General features: G+C 46.2%; 1 protein-coding gene across 1 annotated transcript; it reads right to left on the bottom strand.

Annotated features, from left to right (window-relative positions):
* Window positions 1-227: 227 nt before the first annotated feature.
* On the bottom strand, window positions 228-16,409 carry LOC310644438 (cell surface glycoprotein MUC18-like). The gene is made up of 8 exons (XM_083369395.1): window positions 16,042-16,409; window positions 8,984-9,108; window positions 8,125-8,326; window positions 7,477-7,619; window positions 6,402-6,567; window positions 4,543-4,678; window positions 3,806-3,909; window positions 228-1,982 (listed from the first exon to the last, which is right to left on the bottom strand). The coding sequence occupies exons 1-7, from the start codon at window positions 16,112-16,114 to the stop codon at window positions 3,819-3,821; spliced, it is 936 nt and encodes a 311-aa protein (XP_083225521.1). The 5' UTR covers window positions 16,115-16,409; the 3' UTR covers window positions 228-1,982; window positions 3,806-3,818.
* Between the last annotated feature and the right edge of the window lie 1,171 nt (window positions 16,410-17,580).

Below are 17,580 nucleotides of genomic sequence, written 5' to 3'. Positions count from 1 at the left end.
CTCCTAAATACATCCACGTTTCTCCAGCTCAACAACTTTCAGTGGTACGGACTTCAACTCCCAGAATGCTGGCTAGAGAGTTCTGGGAGTCCGTGCAGGATGGCTAGAGAATGCTGGGAGTTGAAGTCCATGCACGATGGCTGGGAATTCTGGGAGTTCAAGTCCATGCATAATGGCTGGGAAATTCTGGGAGTTGAAGTCCACCTATTTTAACATGGCTCGGATTAAGAAACACTGCAACAGTGCATGAGACTCCGCTCTGCTTATTATATTCCATGTTAACTTTCCCGGGGATAAGACTTTTCTTAAAACCGGAATTCATTTTGTTTTAACTATATTATTTATTGAAAAGCAAGGAATAGCTCTGCCCCCCCGCCACCCGGCCCATTTTTTTTTAAGAAGAACAGAATTCTGAAAGGCATCCCAGTTATGCTGGATCATCTATTGATAACTAGGCTTACCGTAGTCCAAGTGGTACCTTGGCCAAGAGAGGGATGCCTCTGGGGAGGTGCAGAACAGCACCTAACCGTAATCACCTCGTTGCCCGATTTGTTCTCCCGGATAATGAAGCACCGCTGATTTGGTGTGATGGAGAGGCCCAGCTTTTGACATACCCAGAGATGGAAGAGACGGCGCATTTTTTATGAGGGCTGAATATCCAACAGAGGCCTTTTATGATTGGTTTCTGTAGCAGTTGGGTGTGTGTGTGGAAACACTGTTCTGCGCTGTCTTTGGCCCTGCCTGGTTTATAGCCCCTTGGGGTGCCATAGACAAGGCGGGTGATAAGAGGGGGTGAAAAACCCTGATGTCACTCGTTCCAAACCGCTACCGTGGCAAGATTCTGTTATTTTTTATTTTGATGAAAGGAAGTGCTGGATGGGGGGACATTTAAACTGCATAGTGCAGAGACAGCATGATATATACCCGGTCTTCCGTATATCAACTGCCCTCCCTTCTTCTGGATGCACTGGCATGCAAATAATAGCAAAACACCGCTGAAATTCAAGGCGTATTACCTTAAGACTGGACACCGAAGCTCTAACAAAAACATCCCTCTGGGTCTTGATGCAGAGCTGTGGAAGGTTCTGGGTCTAAAAAGAGGGCAACTTAAAAAGAAACCAACCCCCCCCTCCATAAAACGGATTAGATGTTGGACTAAACACCACAGGTCAAAGAGGGGGAGAGTTTTTTTGCGCGGCTCCTAAAATAGTAAGTGATCATTTATCCCTCCGTGTTTTCCAATGCTGCGTTTTCCATAAAAGGCGAAAACTGTATTTGCAGACTCTTGCAAAGCAACCTAGGGAGGTCCATGAATGAAAATGAGAAGCTGGGGTGCAGAATACACCCCCAAACAATAATAGCAAAATACGACGACGTTGATACAGTGTTAAGCTCCCCGCACCCTCCTCATTTTGGACGGTCGGGATCCTCTCCTGCTTCCTGAATGTCAACTTTCTCTTTTCGTAATCGGCGTCTTCCTGCCTTGGATAGGAATTGTTTTGTTTTAAATAGGGCTCCTGTCTTTCTTACAATTTTTCTTTTCTGCTGGAGAACAAGCGCTAGTGTAAAAAGAGCCAATGTTTGTTTATTTTCAACAAAGTGCATAATGGCCCAGTGCCTTATTCTTCATTCATTGACTCTTAAGTTAAAAAGTGAAAGTATAAACATGAAAGAGGTTAATGCTTGTCAGGGTAGATATTGGCCAAATGAGCCCCAGGAAAAAAAAGAAGAAGTATTTTAGCCTAGAAAGGGTAACAGAATGGCAGGTAAAGAGCAGCTAGGAAAGGAGAGATTCATAGTAACCCCAATATCACTTACTGCCCCCCCCCTCAATTATTCCAAACAGCTCCCCCTAAAAAGTCAAGATAAGAATTCCCCCAAATATACACAAAAAACAACTAGTTGCTGATACTGAGGATATTGCCGCCAGTCCATAATCAATACAGGAAAAAAAGCTGGATCTTGAGAAATTTCATTTCATCCTACGGAAAGTGGGGGGGGGGGAGAAAAAGGTTGTTAACACAGCTGGGAGTTGTTGCAAAGGATATTTTAACTCAGTGTTTTTCAAAGTTTGGCCACTTGAAGATGCTTGGACTTCAACTCCCAGATTTCCCCACTGACTGGGGAATTCTGGGTGCTGAGGTTCACGAATCTTAAAGTTGCCGAGTTTGAAAAATCTGATTTAGAGGGACCTTAAATGTTTCATGAACAGTCTCTGGGCCGATATTCTCCGGAAAGGAAGGAATTATCACACCCCCAACCCTCCAGTTCGGTGATTCTCAATCTTGGCAACTTTAAAATACGCAGACGTCAATGTCCAGAATTCCACACTGACTGGGGAATTCTGGGAGTTGAAGTCCACATATCTTAAAGTTCCCGAGGTTGAAAAACACTGCTCCACTTAGTGCCAATTGGTATACGAAAGCCAAACAATTTCAAGAGGAAACCCTAATTGTCTCCAGCAACAGCATCTCCCTGCTCCAACTTGTACAGTGGTGCTTAAAAGTAGGTGAATCCTCCTGAATGTTTAATATTCCTGCATAAACATGGCCTAAAACGTGATCTGTTTTCTACGTGTCCTAAAACAAGATAAAGGGAACCCAATTAAACAAAAAAAACCTCTTATTCATTGATTTATTGCAGAAGACCGTCTCCTTAAGCTAGTTTTAGGATGTGTGGAGAACAGATCACATTTTAGGTCATATTTATGGTGGAATATTAAACGTTCAAAAGGGCTCACATCAACTTTTATGCATGCTGTAAGATGATGTTTTCTTTCCTCGCCTTCCTGTCTCTCTCTCTCTCTCTCTCTCTCTCTCTCTCTCTCTCTCTCTCTCTCTCTCTCTCTGTGTGTGTGTGTGTCTCAGCATTGTAAAGAAGAGCAATTTTATTTTTTAAAAGCAGCCTTTCTTTATCTTCAAATTGCTCTTTACATCGTTTACCTAATCTGCTCAAGGAGATTTTGAGAGAATAGCTTCCCAAGCCTTTTAAAAAAACAAAACAATAACAACATCTAAATGGCATTTGTTATGAGAAGTCCTGTCCTCTTTTAAACTGCCTGAACTATGAAGTTGGATCGACCTCAAGCAACGCCACAGGGGAGCATTTTTTAAAACACTCAGTAGATACCGAATGATCAGATTCCTCTCCAGACACCAACAGATCAAGGGGAAAAGTCTGCCCGTTTTCCCCCAAATGACATATTTTGTGAGATTGTTTACACAAATAGTCCTTGGCTTACGATTGCACTGTACTGGAGCCTATCATGGTTGCAAGTTGTGACAGTCGTAAAACAGGTCACCCATATGCGACCAGCCTGATTTTATGAACTTTTTTGTGGCGGTTGTTAAGCGACCGCTGTGGCCGCAAAGCGATGGCTGTGCTCGGTAAGTAAACCAATGGTTTGCTATGGGCTGATTTTGCAGAAAAACCGAATTCAGCAAGCTGAGTGAGTTCTGGCTGGCGAACTCTGGATCCAGGCCAACAGCCTGGTTCCTATATCATGCTAGGTCATTGTTTAATCATAGTTTGACGCTGGTGGTTTTTTTTTTTTGCAAAACCCGTCATAAAATGCAGACACACGGCTGAGTGACATCGCAAATAGTTGTAGATACTAGCTTGGCTTCCGAGCACCCAACAGGGCAGCTACTGGAACTTCCAACTAGTATGTAAATACCCCCACGGAGGTCTGTGGTAACTTTAAAAGGGTTGAGGACTACCGTACTTGAGCTGAAGAACTACCAAGAAGGAAGAGATTTTTCCAGGATTACAGAAGAAATGGCTCACGCTATACACATTCACTAACCGGTGCTTCTGCTTCACATCACTAGCGGCTGGGTGTCTCCCCCGATGGAAGGCACAGAGTCAAGGCTGCCTTTGTAGATGGGGCTGCGCTGGCCAGATTCCTCCCTAAAAAACGGAAAGGCCAATGTTAGCGGGTTCTCCCCACTGATCCATAAAGACACAAGCCGAGAAAGACGTGGCCTAAGCTGGTCTGGGGAACAAGGCAAAGTATGGTTACCGGTTCTTCCTTGCTTGTTTACGCATTCTCACTTCCCAGAGGTAGGTCAGTACGTCTCTGTTAAACTCAGCAGCAGGAAGACCCAAAGAAAACCCTCCATGAAAAACAATGTTTTGGCTGCAACTAAATTCTCTGTCCCTAAAGAATCCATTTTAGGGCCTACCTTTTGGGCAAGGAAAAATCATCGCAAAATAATTCCATCTTCTGTGAGTCTATGACAGGGGTAGGCAACCTTGGCTCTTTTATGACTCATGGACTTCAACTCCCAGAATTCCTGAGTCAGCTGACTCAGGAATTCTGGGAGTTGAAGTCCATGAGTCATAAAAGAGCCAAGGTTGCCTACCCATGGTCTATGGGTTAGATTCTGTTTTTCTGTGATGACCCGCCCCCCCAGGACCGCTAGTGTCCTTGGGTGGGAGGGGTCGAATTTTGGGCAAAAAAACGGTTTTCAAATCCCTGCCTGGGACCACAGCAGGCGTGGCCCTGACCACCGCAGCCCCCAAATCTCACAGGACACTCACAAAGCCATTTTCTTCAGGACTGCGGCCCGGTGACGCGGAATGAGGAAGGCGAAGACCAAGATCAGCAGCAGCAAGAGAACGGCTGGCAGAGCCACCGCCAAGGCCAGCATTGGGGTGCTGAGGGACAGCACGGAATCTGGAGAAGACAAAGGGTCAACCACAAAATGGCAACCAGCCCCGGTGCCCTCCACCCGTCTGCCCCCGTCAGAAGGGCAGAGAGAGGCAGTCAGCCAGGCCACGGGATCATGCACAGGGAGACGGTAGCTACGCTGTCGTTAGAAGAGGAGTTGCACCAGCAAGCCTTCAAATTAGGCAGGGCTGGTTTCAGAGGGTGGCTTTCTTTTAAGTTTCTCCCGCAAAAGATGGGCCAGGTTACATGGAGAGTCTGGAGCCTAATAGGTTTATTTATTCATTTAGTATATGCCACTTCATATACGGGAACAGCACGGTGGCTCAGAAGCTGGGCTTGTTGGCTGCAAAGCCGGCAGACCCAGGTTTGAGACCCGAGCATCACGTGACGGGGTGAGCTCCTGTCCTTGTCCCAGTTCTTGCCAACCTGGCAGTTCAAAAGCATGCAAATGTGAATAGATAAATAGGTACCACTTCTGTGGGAAGGTAATAGCGCTCCCTGCCGTCATGCTGGTCACATGACCACATGAAATGGCTCAATGGCCTTGAAATGGGGATGAGCAGCACCCACTACAGTCAGCACCGACTAGCAGAGTAAAATCTGCAGGGACTCTTTTACCTTTATCCTACATGGACTAGCAATATATATTGTCATTTCACTTAAATTAGTGAAACATTAATAAAATGTAAATGTTAAAAAGACCTATGTTCAAGTACCAATGTCTAGGCTATCTAACCATTGAAGTGCAGCATCCTTTATATTAAAAAAAAATCAGATACTGGACCGGTACATGACCTCAGATTACAGCTGGTCGTGGTCTACATGTGATCTACATGTGATCCTAAGAGGTCTACATGCAGTGGTGGGATTCAAATAGGTGAACAACCGGTTCTCTGTGTGGATGCCACTTCCGGAAGTCCATTCTGGGCCTGGGCAACAAAAAATTAGCTACCGGTTCTGCCGAACTGGTGCGAACCGGCTGAATCCTACCACTGTCTATATGTGATCTACATGTGATCCTAAGAGGCGTTTATATTCTTTGTAACACTACCGCTATTTTTAAAAGGTTATGCACAAATTAAGTATGTTGGCTGAGGGACTCTGATCAATTTGAAAAGGTCAATCTGAGGCAAGCCTTAATCACCCCTAAAAACAGTCCTAGTGAGGGGACATGTTTTGTGACTCTTTCAACTTTCAGCAAAAGGAACAAGACGTGCCTGATGAAATCTAGATCCAAGCCAACAGCCTGGTTCCTATATCGTGCTAGGTCATCGCTTAATCATAATCTGAGCAAACCACAAGAAGTTGGCATCATGGCCTACTTACCAGGCCACGGTCTATGTTTTACAAACCACCGTGGTTGTGTCCATACCGCGAGCTAGTCTTAGCTGAACATATTTTGGCTGACTCTCTTGTGGAAACCCACCTAAGATCTTAATCCCAACAGAAAGGCGTCTGCAAGTAACTCCTATTAAACAGTAGTGATTTAATTTCTAGGGAATCACGCGCGGGCCTGGCCTGTAAATATTGTTGTTTGGGGTAGCAGGAAAAGAAAAATGGGCTTGGCCTTGGGTCCAGGGGTCACTGCAGTGGGGAGAAGCTCAGATGTTGCTGGTTAAAGATGATGGATCTCAACCCCTGGTGGGCTCTTTTCTTGGACGTTTTCCCAACAAATATGGAAGATATCAAACCAGACTTCATATTAGATGTCCAAATTCAGGCTTCTCACCAAGACTAAAGCTGCGCTTGGGGTTCTCCACGAGCAAGTGGACTGATTTTCTCTTGGTCAACTGAGGCAAAGTTGGATGGTGGGCCTGGCAAGTATAGATCCCTGCTTGCTCCTGGGTAATCCTGGAGAGAGTTAAGGAATTTGAGGGCAGGATCCAGTCATCTCCCTGTTATAGGCAGGGGGGAAAAGCCATTAACAGAAAACTTTTGATTTACACAATGAAGCTATGAAACTCTTATCAGTTTTCTGACATCTGAGAAAATGATTTGGGATCGTGTTTATGGAGATTCTCAATCATCTTGGTCGGGATTAGGGAACCTTGGCTCCTTTATGACTTGTGGACTTCAACTCCCAGAATTCCTGAGTCAGCATGGCTTGTTCAGGAATTCTGGGTGTTGAAGTCCTCAAGTCATAAAAGAACCACGGTTCCCTACCCCTGGTCTAGGTCATGGTTGTCCCAAAGGTGCTGTTCAAAAGGCAACTGGACTTTCCTGGGTTTTTTTTCCTGGAACACTGTTCGCTTCTCATTCCAGAAGCTTCTTCAGTTCTGATTGAATGGTGGGGAGAGTGCTAACAACCAATCTTCAGAGTGCAAAGATCACAAATCCTTCCATTCTCCACCATTTAGCCAGAACTGAAGAAGCTTCTGGAATGAGAAGTGAAAGGTTTTGAAGAAACAGGCCCCAGTTGCCTTTTGAATAGCACTGTTGACCACAGGAACACCTGGAGCAGAAGAACTAGGTTTAAAAAACTTCTCTCTCGCAACCTTTGGCTATTCTCCGAAGCCCCTGAAGGCAGGATAAGAAGCAACGGATGGAAACTAATCAAGGAGAGAAGCAACCTGGAACTAAGGAGAAAATTCCTGCCAGTTAGAACCATTAATCAGTGGAACGGCTTGCCTCCAGAAGCTGTGGGCGCTCCAACACTGGAGGTTTTTAAGAAGAGATGGGATAATTGTTGGTCCAAAATGATATACGGTATCCTGCCTGAGCAGAGGGTCAGACTAGAAGACCTCCAAGGTCCCTCCCGTTCTCCTGTTCTGTTCTGTGCTGAAGTCTTGTTCCTGGTCCCTTACCTCTCGAATCCACTCGTATTGGGGTGCCTGAGAGGCATCAGCTGAACACTGAAGTTGCAGGTTGTCACCTTCAAGGACCGTCACAGAGTCTCCTACGGTACCACACCAGGAGTTGGAATGGCTGACAAAGACGTTGTGCAGATCTGAGGAAGGGTAGAAGACACGGAAAGTCAGCCTTCCTCCCTTCCCAGCATCCCCGCCCCTTCTTAATTCGAAACGCCAGCCTGGTGGGGTTCAGCATCTCAGTTGCTGGGGCTCAGAAAGAGTTTTTCCATCTATTCCCCCCCCTGCCTGCATATATCATCCTGTAAAGACCCAGCACGGCTCCACGTCAGTTGCTTCTGCTTCTAATTCTGTCCTGTTAATGGAGCCGTGCTGGCTGAGATCAACTGTGCCAGCAAGAATATTTTTCCCCCCACCACTCATAAATGTGCTTTGTATTTCAAATCCCTCTCTTTCCATTCTCGGTCTTCTTCTTCTTCAGCTAAACACTCTACTGCAGATCCCAGGGATATGCAGACGGTGAACTGAACTGCGGAGCATAGTCTAAGGAGGAATGGGTAACACAATCTCCTAGTCCTCATCTCCCGTTTATCTACTGCCCTCTGGTGGCTAGAGGGGGATGCCAACACCCCCCCACACACATACACTCCATCTGCAAGTCCAGTTTGTCCGAGATGGTGGTGTTGTCAGTGTCATTCAGGCCGGCACAGCGGTAAGGTCCAGCATGCCAAGATTGGATGTCATTAATGGTCAGCAGGAGGCGCCCTTTGTCGTGATGCACAGCGACATCATAAAACCAGCAACGCAAGTCGTGAGTTTGATCCAAAGAAATCCAAGAACGGAGCCACTGGAGAAGGGAGAAAGAACAACGTTGTTCATGAGCCTTAATTAGCAGAAGCTCACTGTTCATGGCTGGGGAACTCTGGGAGTTGAAGTCCACAAGTTTTAAAGTTGCCAAGATTGGACACCCCTAATGTAAAGCTAAATCTTATTGATATTGCATTATGATTATTACTCTGTCACTTTATATGTACATTGAGAGCTTCTGCGCTGAGACAAATTCATTCCATTCCATTCCATTCCATTCCATTCCATTCCATTCCATTCCATTATTCTATCCTATCCTATCCTATCCTATCCTATCCTATCCTATCCTATCCTATCCTATCCTATCCTATCCTATTCCATTCCATTCCATTCCACTCCTCTATTCTATTCTATTCTATTCTACTCTACTCTACTCCACTCCATTATTCTATTCTATTCTATTCTATTCTATTCTATTCTATTCTATTCTATTCTATTCTATTCTATTCTATTCTTTCTATTCTATTCTATTCTATTCTATTCTATTCTATTCTATTCTATTCTATTCTATTCTATTCCATTCCATTCCATTCCATTCCATTCCATTCCATTCCATTCCATTCCATTCCATTCCATTCTTAATTCTAAACAGAGGCTTGCTTCTTAGATGGCAAAAGCAAATTCCTCCATAACCTACCTTGCTATATTTTTGGAAGGTGAAGTCCGACACATTGTCCCCGTCACTCATCAGGCATTCCAGAGTCACATTGTTGCCCTCAAGGATGGGGCCCTCCTGGTCTCTCAGATGGATGGTGGGGAACCCTGCATTATAAAGTTGGAAGGAGAGGACTAGGTTCTCCCAGAGCCTTTTCTTTTTTTTTGTCCCTGTTTCATTTTTAACTAGGAGCAGTGCTTTTTTTGTAAAAAAAGAAAAAAACAGAAAAAGGTGCCGGAACTCACACATGTCATACAACCCACCTTGCCTACCCTACAAGGTTCCATCCAAAAAAGGTGCTGGAACTCTGTTCTGGGCGTTCTATGACAAAAAAAGCCCCGACTAGGAGAGTTCCCCCATCCCACTATTTCCCTCCCACCTGCAGATTAAAATTCCTAATCATGTGGTTTTCTTCCCTTTCTCCAACTTGGAGTCCTGCTCCTTACTTCCCACCTACCAGCTCAACCCAGAAGCAGAATAACAAGAGTTGGGAGGGACCTTGGAGGCTTTCTAGTCCAACCCCGTATCGTTGCAGACAAATGGTTGTCCCATCTCTTCTTTAAAACCTCCAGTAATGGAGCACCCACAACTCCTGAAGGCAAGCCGTTCCACTGACTAATTGTTCTCCCTGTCAGGAAATTTGTCAAGAACTGTCAGATGCATGGAAAAGAGTTGTAGAGAAGGTACATGGCTAGTGGGGGTGGGGGTGTCCTTGGTGCTCTCTGAACTTGGTGATTTTTCTTGCAGACTTTTCATTGCACTGAAGTTACCTAATAATAATAATAATAATAATAATAATAATAATAATAATAATAATAATAATAATAATAATAATAATAATAATAATAAGTTGGAAGGGACCTTGGAGGTCATCTAGTCCAACCCCCTGCTCAGGCAGGAAACCCCATACCATTTCAGACAAACGGCTGGCCAGTCTCTTCTTAAAAACTTCCAGTGTTGGAGAACTCACAGCTTCTGGAGGCAAGGGGTTCCAGTGGTTAATTGTTCTAACTGTCAGGAAGTTTCTCCTTAGTTCTAGGTTGCTTCTCTCCTTAACTAGTTTCCATCCGTTGCTTCTTGTCCTGCTTTGGAGAATAGCTTGACTCCCTCTTCTTTGTGGCAGCCCCTGAGAGATTGGAACATTGCTATCATGTCACCCCTCACCCTTCTCTTCGTTAAACTATGGTACACATACCCAATTCCAGCAACTGTTCCCTATATCTTTTAGCCTCCAGTCCCCCAATCATCTTCGTTGCTCTTCTCTCTACCCTTTCTAGAGTCTCGACATCTTTTTTACATCGTGGTGACCAAAACTGGATGCAGTATTCCAGGTTTGGCCTTACCAAGGCGTTGTAAAGTGGTATTAGTACTTCACGTGATAGTTGGGTAATGAAATGTCTGCAAGGAAAACCACCACGCTCAGAGAACACCAAGGACCCCTCATTCCAACCCTGAGCTACAAATATTCCCTTCTAGGGAGACCAGGCACAGTCAGGAAAGCAAAGCCCAAGATCATTGAACAAATCCATCCAGAGTCCTTCCTGGAAGCATGAATAATTAGGCTCAAAATATCACATTTCAGACACATGATGGGAAGACCCTGCTCGGCAGAGAAACTTCGAATGCTGGAAAAGTAGAAGGGAAGAGGGGAGACAAGACGGAAGAGAAGAAGAAGAAAGCCAGCAGCTAGATAGATGGATGGGCACAGAGGATGGCAATGGGGACAGAGTTGGACAGACCTGAAAGACCAGCTTAGAGGCGATTTTATCATGGAGAAAAATCCACCTACAGGTTGTCCTCGACTTACAATGCTTCATTGAGTGGCCACCGAAGTTACAACAGCCCTGACAAAAGTGACTTACGACAGGTCCTTGCACTTACAACGGTTGCAGCATCCCCAGGGTCCCTTGATCAAAATTTGGGCGCTTAGCAACTGGCAGGTATTTACGACAATTGCAGCGTTGTGGAGGGTCGTGAGGTCACCCTGGGCAACTTTCCCAGCCAGCTTCAGACAAGCAAAGTCAACTGGGTCAGCTAGATTCGCTTCATGACAGTATGACCCACTTAAGAACTAGAGAGATTTGCCTGACAACTGGGGCAAAAACATCATAAAATAGGCTACGAATCACTTAACAACTGACTTGCTAAGGCAATTCTGGTGCCAACCGCTGTTATAAACTGAGGACTGCCTGTGTGTGTTGGCTAAGAGTTTAACACGGACTTGATGGCACATCATCAATCAATCCATCCATCCATCAATGCACCTCTTGCTACTACCCAATAGATTAGCAAGAAGATTGTGAAACAAAAACTTCAAACATCCCCTTGGTCCCAAATTCTCTCTTTTTTATTATTATTACTCAGCAGCGCAAATTAACAGAACGTATCCTATTCTACCCTTTGTAACAGCCCTATAGAGAAGCATCTGTGTCTCCAAATTTAAAAACTGAGATTTGAGGTCAGGAGAAACTGGCTACTCTAAAACCGCTTTCTTCTTGGTCTGGCTTGTCTCTGACAATAAGACAATTAGGCAATTGTATATTGAGTGTTGCACCATGATGGCTCAGAATGATTGGTCTCGGGAGTGACAAATCAGAGAAACCCTGATTTGGGTTATCTTCCCATTTTAGAAGCTGACTCTGGGCCAATTACACTCTCTTAGCCCAGCCAACATCCCAGGTTATGGGGGGGGGGAAATGAAGGAACGCTCAAATTCTACAAAATTGCAGCCCTGAGCTTGCCAATTTTGACCCCTGCTGCAAATACTACTGCCTTCAGGTGCTAACCAAAGACAGGCTATCAATCTAACCAACCACCAAGCTAATATAATTCAAGGATACATGCTTTTAATCTTGCCTTGACATTCAGCGCAACCAAGCAAAAGTTGCAGACAAAACTGAAATTCGGGAGGCTTTGCTGGAGATAATTCACAACTGTTTACTTCGTAGTAATAGCCTCGGTCTCTCTCCCCCCCCCCCTCTATTTATCCTGCTAAATGTTTTCTTCACAAAGATCTCACAAATCTGCACCTTTAATCCAAATGAACTTCAAGATCAAGCAAAAGACCTTTTTTTAAAAAAAAGGTTTTGGGTACCCCGTGGGGTTTTCTCGTCAAAGATACTGAACTGTGTTGCCTTTTTCTACTCCAGTAGACCATGTTTTGTCACAAGTGACCTGTCCATCCAGGGTGGCCCTGCATGGCTTAGCTCATTGCTTCTTTGAGCTGCACAAGCAGCTTTGCCACCACAAGGCAATGACCCATGAAGGAGAAAAAAACATTTATCTTTTATGGTTTTATTGCTTTTAGTGCTGTAAGCTGCCCGGAATTGCTCCGAAGCTTCAAGATCATGTGAAGTGTTGATATCACTTTATAATGCCTTGGTAAGGCCACACTTGGAATATTCTAGTTGCCACGATATGAAAAAGATGTTGAGACTCTAGAAAGAGGGCCCAGAGAAGAGGCTAAAACTGGAATTGGGCATGTCTAGTTTAACGAAGAGAAGGACTAGGGGGTGACATGATAGCAGTGTTCCAATATCTCAGGGGCTGCCCCAAAGAAGAGGGAGTCAAGCTATTCTCCAAAGCACTCAAAGGCAGGACAAGACGCAATGGATGGAAACTAATCAAGGAGAGAAGCAACCTGGAACCAAGGAGAAATTTCCTGAAAATTAGAACAATCCAGTGCTCCATCACTGGAGGATTCTAAGAAGAGATTGGACAACCATTTGTCTGAAATGCTATAGGGTTTTCTGCTTGAGCAGGGGGTTGGACTAGAAGACCTCCAAGGTCCCTTCCAACTTTGTTATTCTGTAGCAAGATGAGCAGCAAGCAAAATAGATAGATGACAGATAGATCTGTTAGAACAATTCATCAGTTAGAACAATTCATCAGTGGAACAACCTGCCTCCAGAAGCTGTGAGTGCTCCTACACTGGAAGCTTTTAAGAAGAGACTGGACAGCCATTTGTTTGAAATTATATAGGGTTCCCTGCCTGAGCAGGGGGTTGGACTAGAAGACCTCCAAGGTCCCATCTAAATCTATCATTATTATTTTTTAATCCCATTTATATCCCGCCCTTCTCCGAAGACTCAGGGCGGCTTACAATCTAAGAAGCACAAATCAATGTGCTTAGCAATAGATATTATTAAATAGATAGATAGATAGATAGATAGATAGATAGATAGATAGATAGATAGATAGACAGACAGACAGTTATAGAAAGATAGATTGATACAGATAAATAGATGTAGATAGGTAGATAGATAGATAGATAGATAGATAGATAGATAGATAGACAGACATATAGATATAGAAAGATAGATTGATAGACAGACAAATAGATGTAGATAGCTAGAGAGATAGATAGATATAGATATAGACAGATAGATAGAGATAGATAGAGATAGAGACAGACAGACAGATGGACAGATAGACATAGATATAGAAAGATAGAATGACAGACAGACAGATAAATGTAGATAGATAGATAGCTGTTTTCACAAACATGTCCCCGTCAGCTCTGCTCCGGAGCCGTTTGAAGCATGGAGGGGAAAAAAAAATCCCCCAGCTCCCCTCCCCCCCATCTCCAAGTCAAGAAAAGTTCCTCCTTTCAGAAATGTCAACATTCAACTAAACATTAACTAAACGTTAAAAAAAGAAAAAAGAGGAAATCCTTGAGGCCAGGATTACACATGTCCAACCATATATACATGTTTTCTCCTGACCTGCCTCACCTCTTCCAGCGACTAAAGGCGGAGCTTCCTCTGCACAAAACCGTTCTGTCCTACCACCAAATGGAGGTAGTTTGATGAGCAGTTTTTTTGTGCGCTCCCACAGAGAAGGCCTCCCCAGGGTGCCTCCGATCAGAGAATGTCGACTGGTGGTCCCCAGGGGGAGGGTGTTCTCTGTGGGCGCGCCAGACCTGTGGAACCGCTTGCCGGTTGAGCTCCGGATGGGCCCCGACCTTCGCTCCTTCCGGCGCGATCTAAAAACCTATTTATTCGAGCAATCTGACCTGGTTTGATGGGTTAGGGTTGGGGTTTTAATATGTCTTTTAATTACTGTTTTAAATCTGGGCATCATATTTAATTGTTTTTTAACTTTTGTATTTCCTTTTTATATTTATCGCCCTGTACACCGCCCTGAGTCCTTCGGGAGAAGGGCGGTATAAAAATATAATAAATATAAATATAATATAAACCCAGCAGAAAAAAAAATGTTTTGCCCTGCAGTCGCATCCCATTTTGCCTACCCCCGTTTTAACCTTGTGGGTTATTTGTCATTTATGCAGTATTCTCTGCCTTTCTGCAACTTGGACCAGTTTACGCAATCTTTGCTTGTCTGTATGTAGAAAGGTCAGAATTGTGCAAGCCGTGGTAGGCCTTGGGACGCTTTACAAAAGTGAAAGTTGGACTCGGAAGAAGCAGGATAGGGAATAGTATTGACCCTTTGAACTCTGGTGTTGGAGGAGGACCTCTGAGAAAGCCATGGGTGGTCAAGAAAACCAGCAGATCATTGAGGAAATCAACTCAAGAGTTCTCACTCAAGGCTAGAAAAAAAAACTTGAAAAATTAGGGGGGGGATTGTTTTTCTCCCCCTTTTTTCCCAGACAGCTTTGGGGGAAAAAGGAAAACAGAACAAAACAAAAAAAAACATTTTATTTTCCAAACTTTTCCAATTTTTTCCCCAGACCTTCCCATCTCTACTCAGGGCAAAATGACCAGGCTCAAATTACTCTACAGGTAGTCCTCAATTTACAACAGTCCACCTAGTGGCCGTTCAAAATTACAACAGCAGTGAAAAAAAGTGACTTATGACCATTTGTCACACTTACGACCCCTGCAGCATCCCCATGGTCACGGAACTGACAATTGGATGTTCGACGACTGACTCACATTTATGACGGTCACAGTGTCCCGGGGTCACGCGATCCCCTTTTGCAAACTTCTGCCAAGCCAAATCAGCGGGGAAAGCCAGATTGACTTAACCACCGTGTCACTAATTTAATAATTGCAGTGCCTCGCTTAACAAATACAGCAAGAAAAGTCATCAAACGGGGGCTAAACTCACTTAACAAATTCCTCACTTAGCCACATAAAAGTTTGGGCCCAGTGGTTATCGTAAGTCGAGGACTGCCTGCATTATGGATACAGGGTGTGAAGATCCAGCTTTTGGGAAAAGGGCCTAATGCTGGAAAAATGAGAGACACGGATGACCAGCAACAAGGGCGTGGGGGTGGAGAACAGCCCTGGTTATAGAAGTGTCTTGTTGGAATACCTGAAACATCAGGTAAGGGTTGAGATTGTCATGGAGATCTATGTGGTCCCTAGGAGTCAAAAACAACTTGATGGCACACAATGACTCAAAGCCTTAGAAGTAGGCTGAGCTGAGCGATTAAGACTGGCTTAAAAGTCATCCAAAGAATCCGAGAAAGGACTTCCCACCTATTTGGTTCCCGCACCTGGACTGCACTAGGATTTAGATAATGTTTCATAAATAAAAGTGGCTTACTCGGTTTCGCTGCGCGTGTGAACCCAGTCGTTTCTGCATTGTGGTTTATGGCTTAGCGAAAGACGAACTCATGCCAAGATAGTAAGAACCCAAGATGATAAGAAACTCAAATCTGGGTCTGAGGCATTAAGCTGGCCTTATCTAAGCTTGGCGGAGATGCTGCCCTTGCTAATCCAACGGACGTAGTTTATAGGAAACCCGCAGCGTCCAGATGTTTTTCCCCCCTGGAATAATTCCTGACCTGTGACTTGCAGAGAGCTTGAGGTCCGAAAACTCTCCAAAAGGAACCTGAAGTTGCTTATCTTCTCCTAGGTGACTTTTTCAGGACCTGTGCAAGAGTTTGGACCGATATTCTTATCCACACCATTTGTCGATCCAGGCAGGGCTTCACTCCTTAACGCAGCTTCTGTGACCGTCCCCGTCGGCTGGGTTCACACGACCCGCTGACCCCACCCAGCCTGCCTGCCTTTCTGCTTTTTTCTCGGGGGGGGGGTGGGGGGTGGGAAAGGGTGTCCCGCGATCTGACTCACCTGCTTGACAAAAGCGGAGGGTCGCGCTTAAGGCCACGGCTAGGAGCCAGCCGCGAAGATCCAACTGCGCCATGGCGCTCCGACGGCTGGCTTTCCTCCTCGGCTTGGGCGCTCGGGCTGAAACGAGCAGAAAACGCAGACGGTCGCCTGCAGGGCTCGGGGGTGGGTGGGTGGGTGGGTGGGGGTCGTCTGGCCGCCGCTGCTGCTGCTGCCGCTGCAAAGGCTGGCCTGGGCGAGGGCCAAGCAAGTCGGGCGAGCAAGGCCGTCGGAGTCCTCCTGCCTGCAAAAGCTCTCGGCGCTCTTCGCTCGGGAGCAGAGGCGTCTGTCTGGCCCGCGGGGCTGGAGAGGCGGAGAAGTTAATCGCCAAACCAGCGAAACCGGTTCAAGAACTCGGCTCGGCCAGTGCGCAGAGAGAGAATCGTCAGGGGCGGGGTGGGCGGGGGGCGGAGGCTGTTGCGTTGTGGGTTTTTGTTTTGTTTTGCGTTGTGGTTTTTTTTGTGTGTGTGTGTGTGTGTTTGTGGTTTGTTCGTTGTTGTTTTTCCTTTCCTCTTCCTGCCCGGCTTGCTGCGCCTCTACTGCTGTTGCTGCCTGCCTGCCTGCGTGCCAAATGTCTCGCTTGGCTGGCTGGCTGGCTGGCAACCGCGGCTGTCGGGTGCCTCGAGTCCGGGACCGTCCGCAACTCTCCCCCCCTCCCCGGCGCGGCTTCATCCTAACCGCCGCCGCCGCCTGGCGAGTCCGAGCGCCCTCGAGGCGTTGGCGTTGCCCGGGCGGTCGGTTGCTCTCCGCCGCCCTCGCCTTCTTGCCTGGTCCCGTGGCCCGCCGACCCCACCGGGCAGACGATGGGGAGGTCCCGCAACAGGGAAGACCGCTCCGTCGAGGGGCTCCTCCGCTGGGGATCGCGCTCACCGATCCTCGCCGGCATCGGTCGAGTTGATTCCAGGAAAGCGGAGCGAGGAGAGAACGGGGAGGGGGGAGGGGCGGGGGGCGGCTGCCCCTGTTGTGGGACCGACCGAGGCTTGTTTGTCCACCTCGGGCCGGCCGACGGGTGCTTCGGACCCCAGACGGTGTAACTCAGGGGTCTTCAGACTTGGCCCTTTTATGACTTGGGGACTTCCACTCCCAGAATTCCTCAGCCAGCATCCCTGGCTGAGGAATTCTGGGAGTGGAAGTCCACAAGTCATAAAAGGGCCAAGTTTGAAGACCCCTGGTGTAACTGATAAGCCATGGTTTGTGATCCGGGAGAGAAAGGATGGGCGAAAGCTGTTTATTAGACGTGCGCGGGAGCGCAGGCGTAGGATTCGCCTGCTTGTCTTGAACCAGCCACAGACAAACATAAAGGGGCAACAACATGGATTTTCACCCAACTTGGAGAAATTGGCTCATTCTTCTCTTGGATTTATGTGGGCCCCTGCATGTCAAATTTCATAAATTTCCATGGGAGCCGCCCCCCCCCCCCCAGATTCTTGTGAGTTAGTCCTTGGTAAAAAAAAATGTTCTGCCCTGGCATTGTTTTGCCCCGTAAAAGTTTATAGATACGGT

This window comes from Vipera ursinii, assembly GCF_947247035.1.
Source record: "Vipera ursinii genome assembly, chromosome: 9".
NCBI classification, from domain to species: Eukaryota; Metazoa; Chordata; class Lepidosauria; order Squamata; family Viperidae; genus Vipera; species Vipera ursinii.
Note: the sequence above shows the minus strand (reverse complement) of the source record. Positions and strands in the feature narration are given on the sequence as shown.

Excerpts from the sequence above, each read along its gene's own strand:
- LOC310644438 (XM_083369395.1), bottom strand. The coding sequence starts at position 16,114 with ATGGCGCAGTTGGATCTTCGCGGCTGGCTCCTAGCCGTGGCCTTAAGC. Across the intron at positions 9,109-16,041 it reads CCTCCGCTTTTGTCAAGCAG|GGTTCCCCACCATCCATCTG; the intron begins GTGAGTCAGATC and ends TTTATAATGCAG. Across the intron at positions 3,910-4,542 it reads GTCCTGAAGAAAATGGCTTT|GGAGGAATCTGGCCAGCGCA; the intron begins GTGAGTGTCCTG and ends TCCGTTTTTTAG.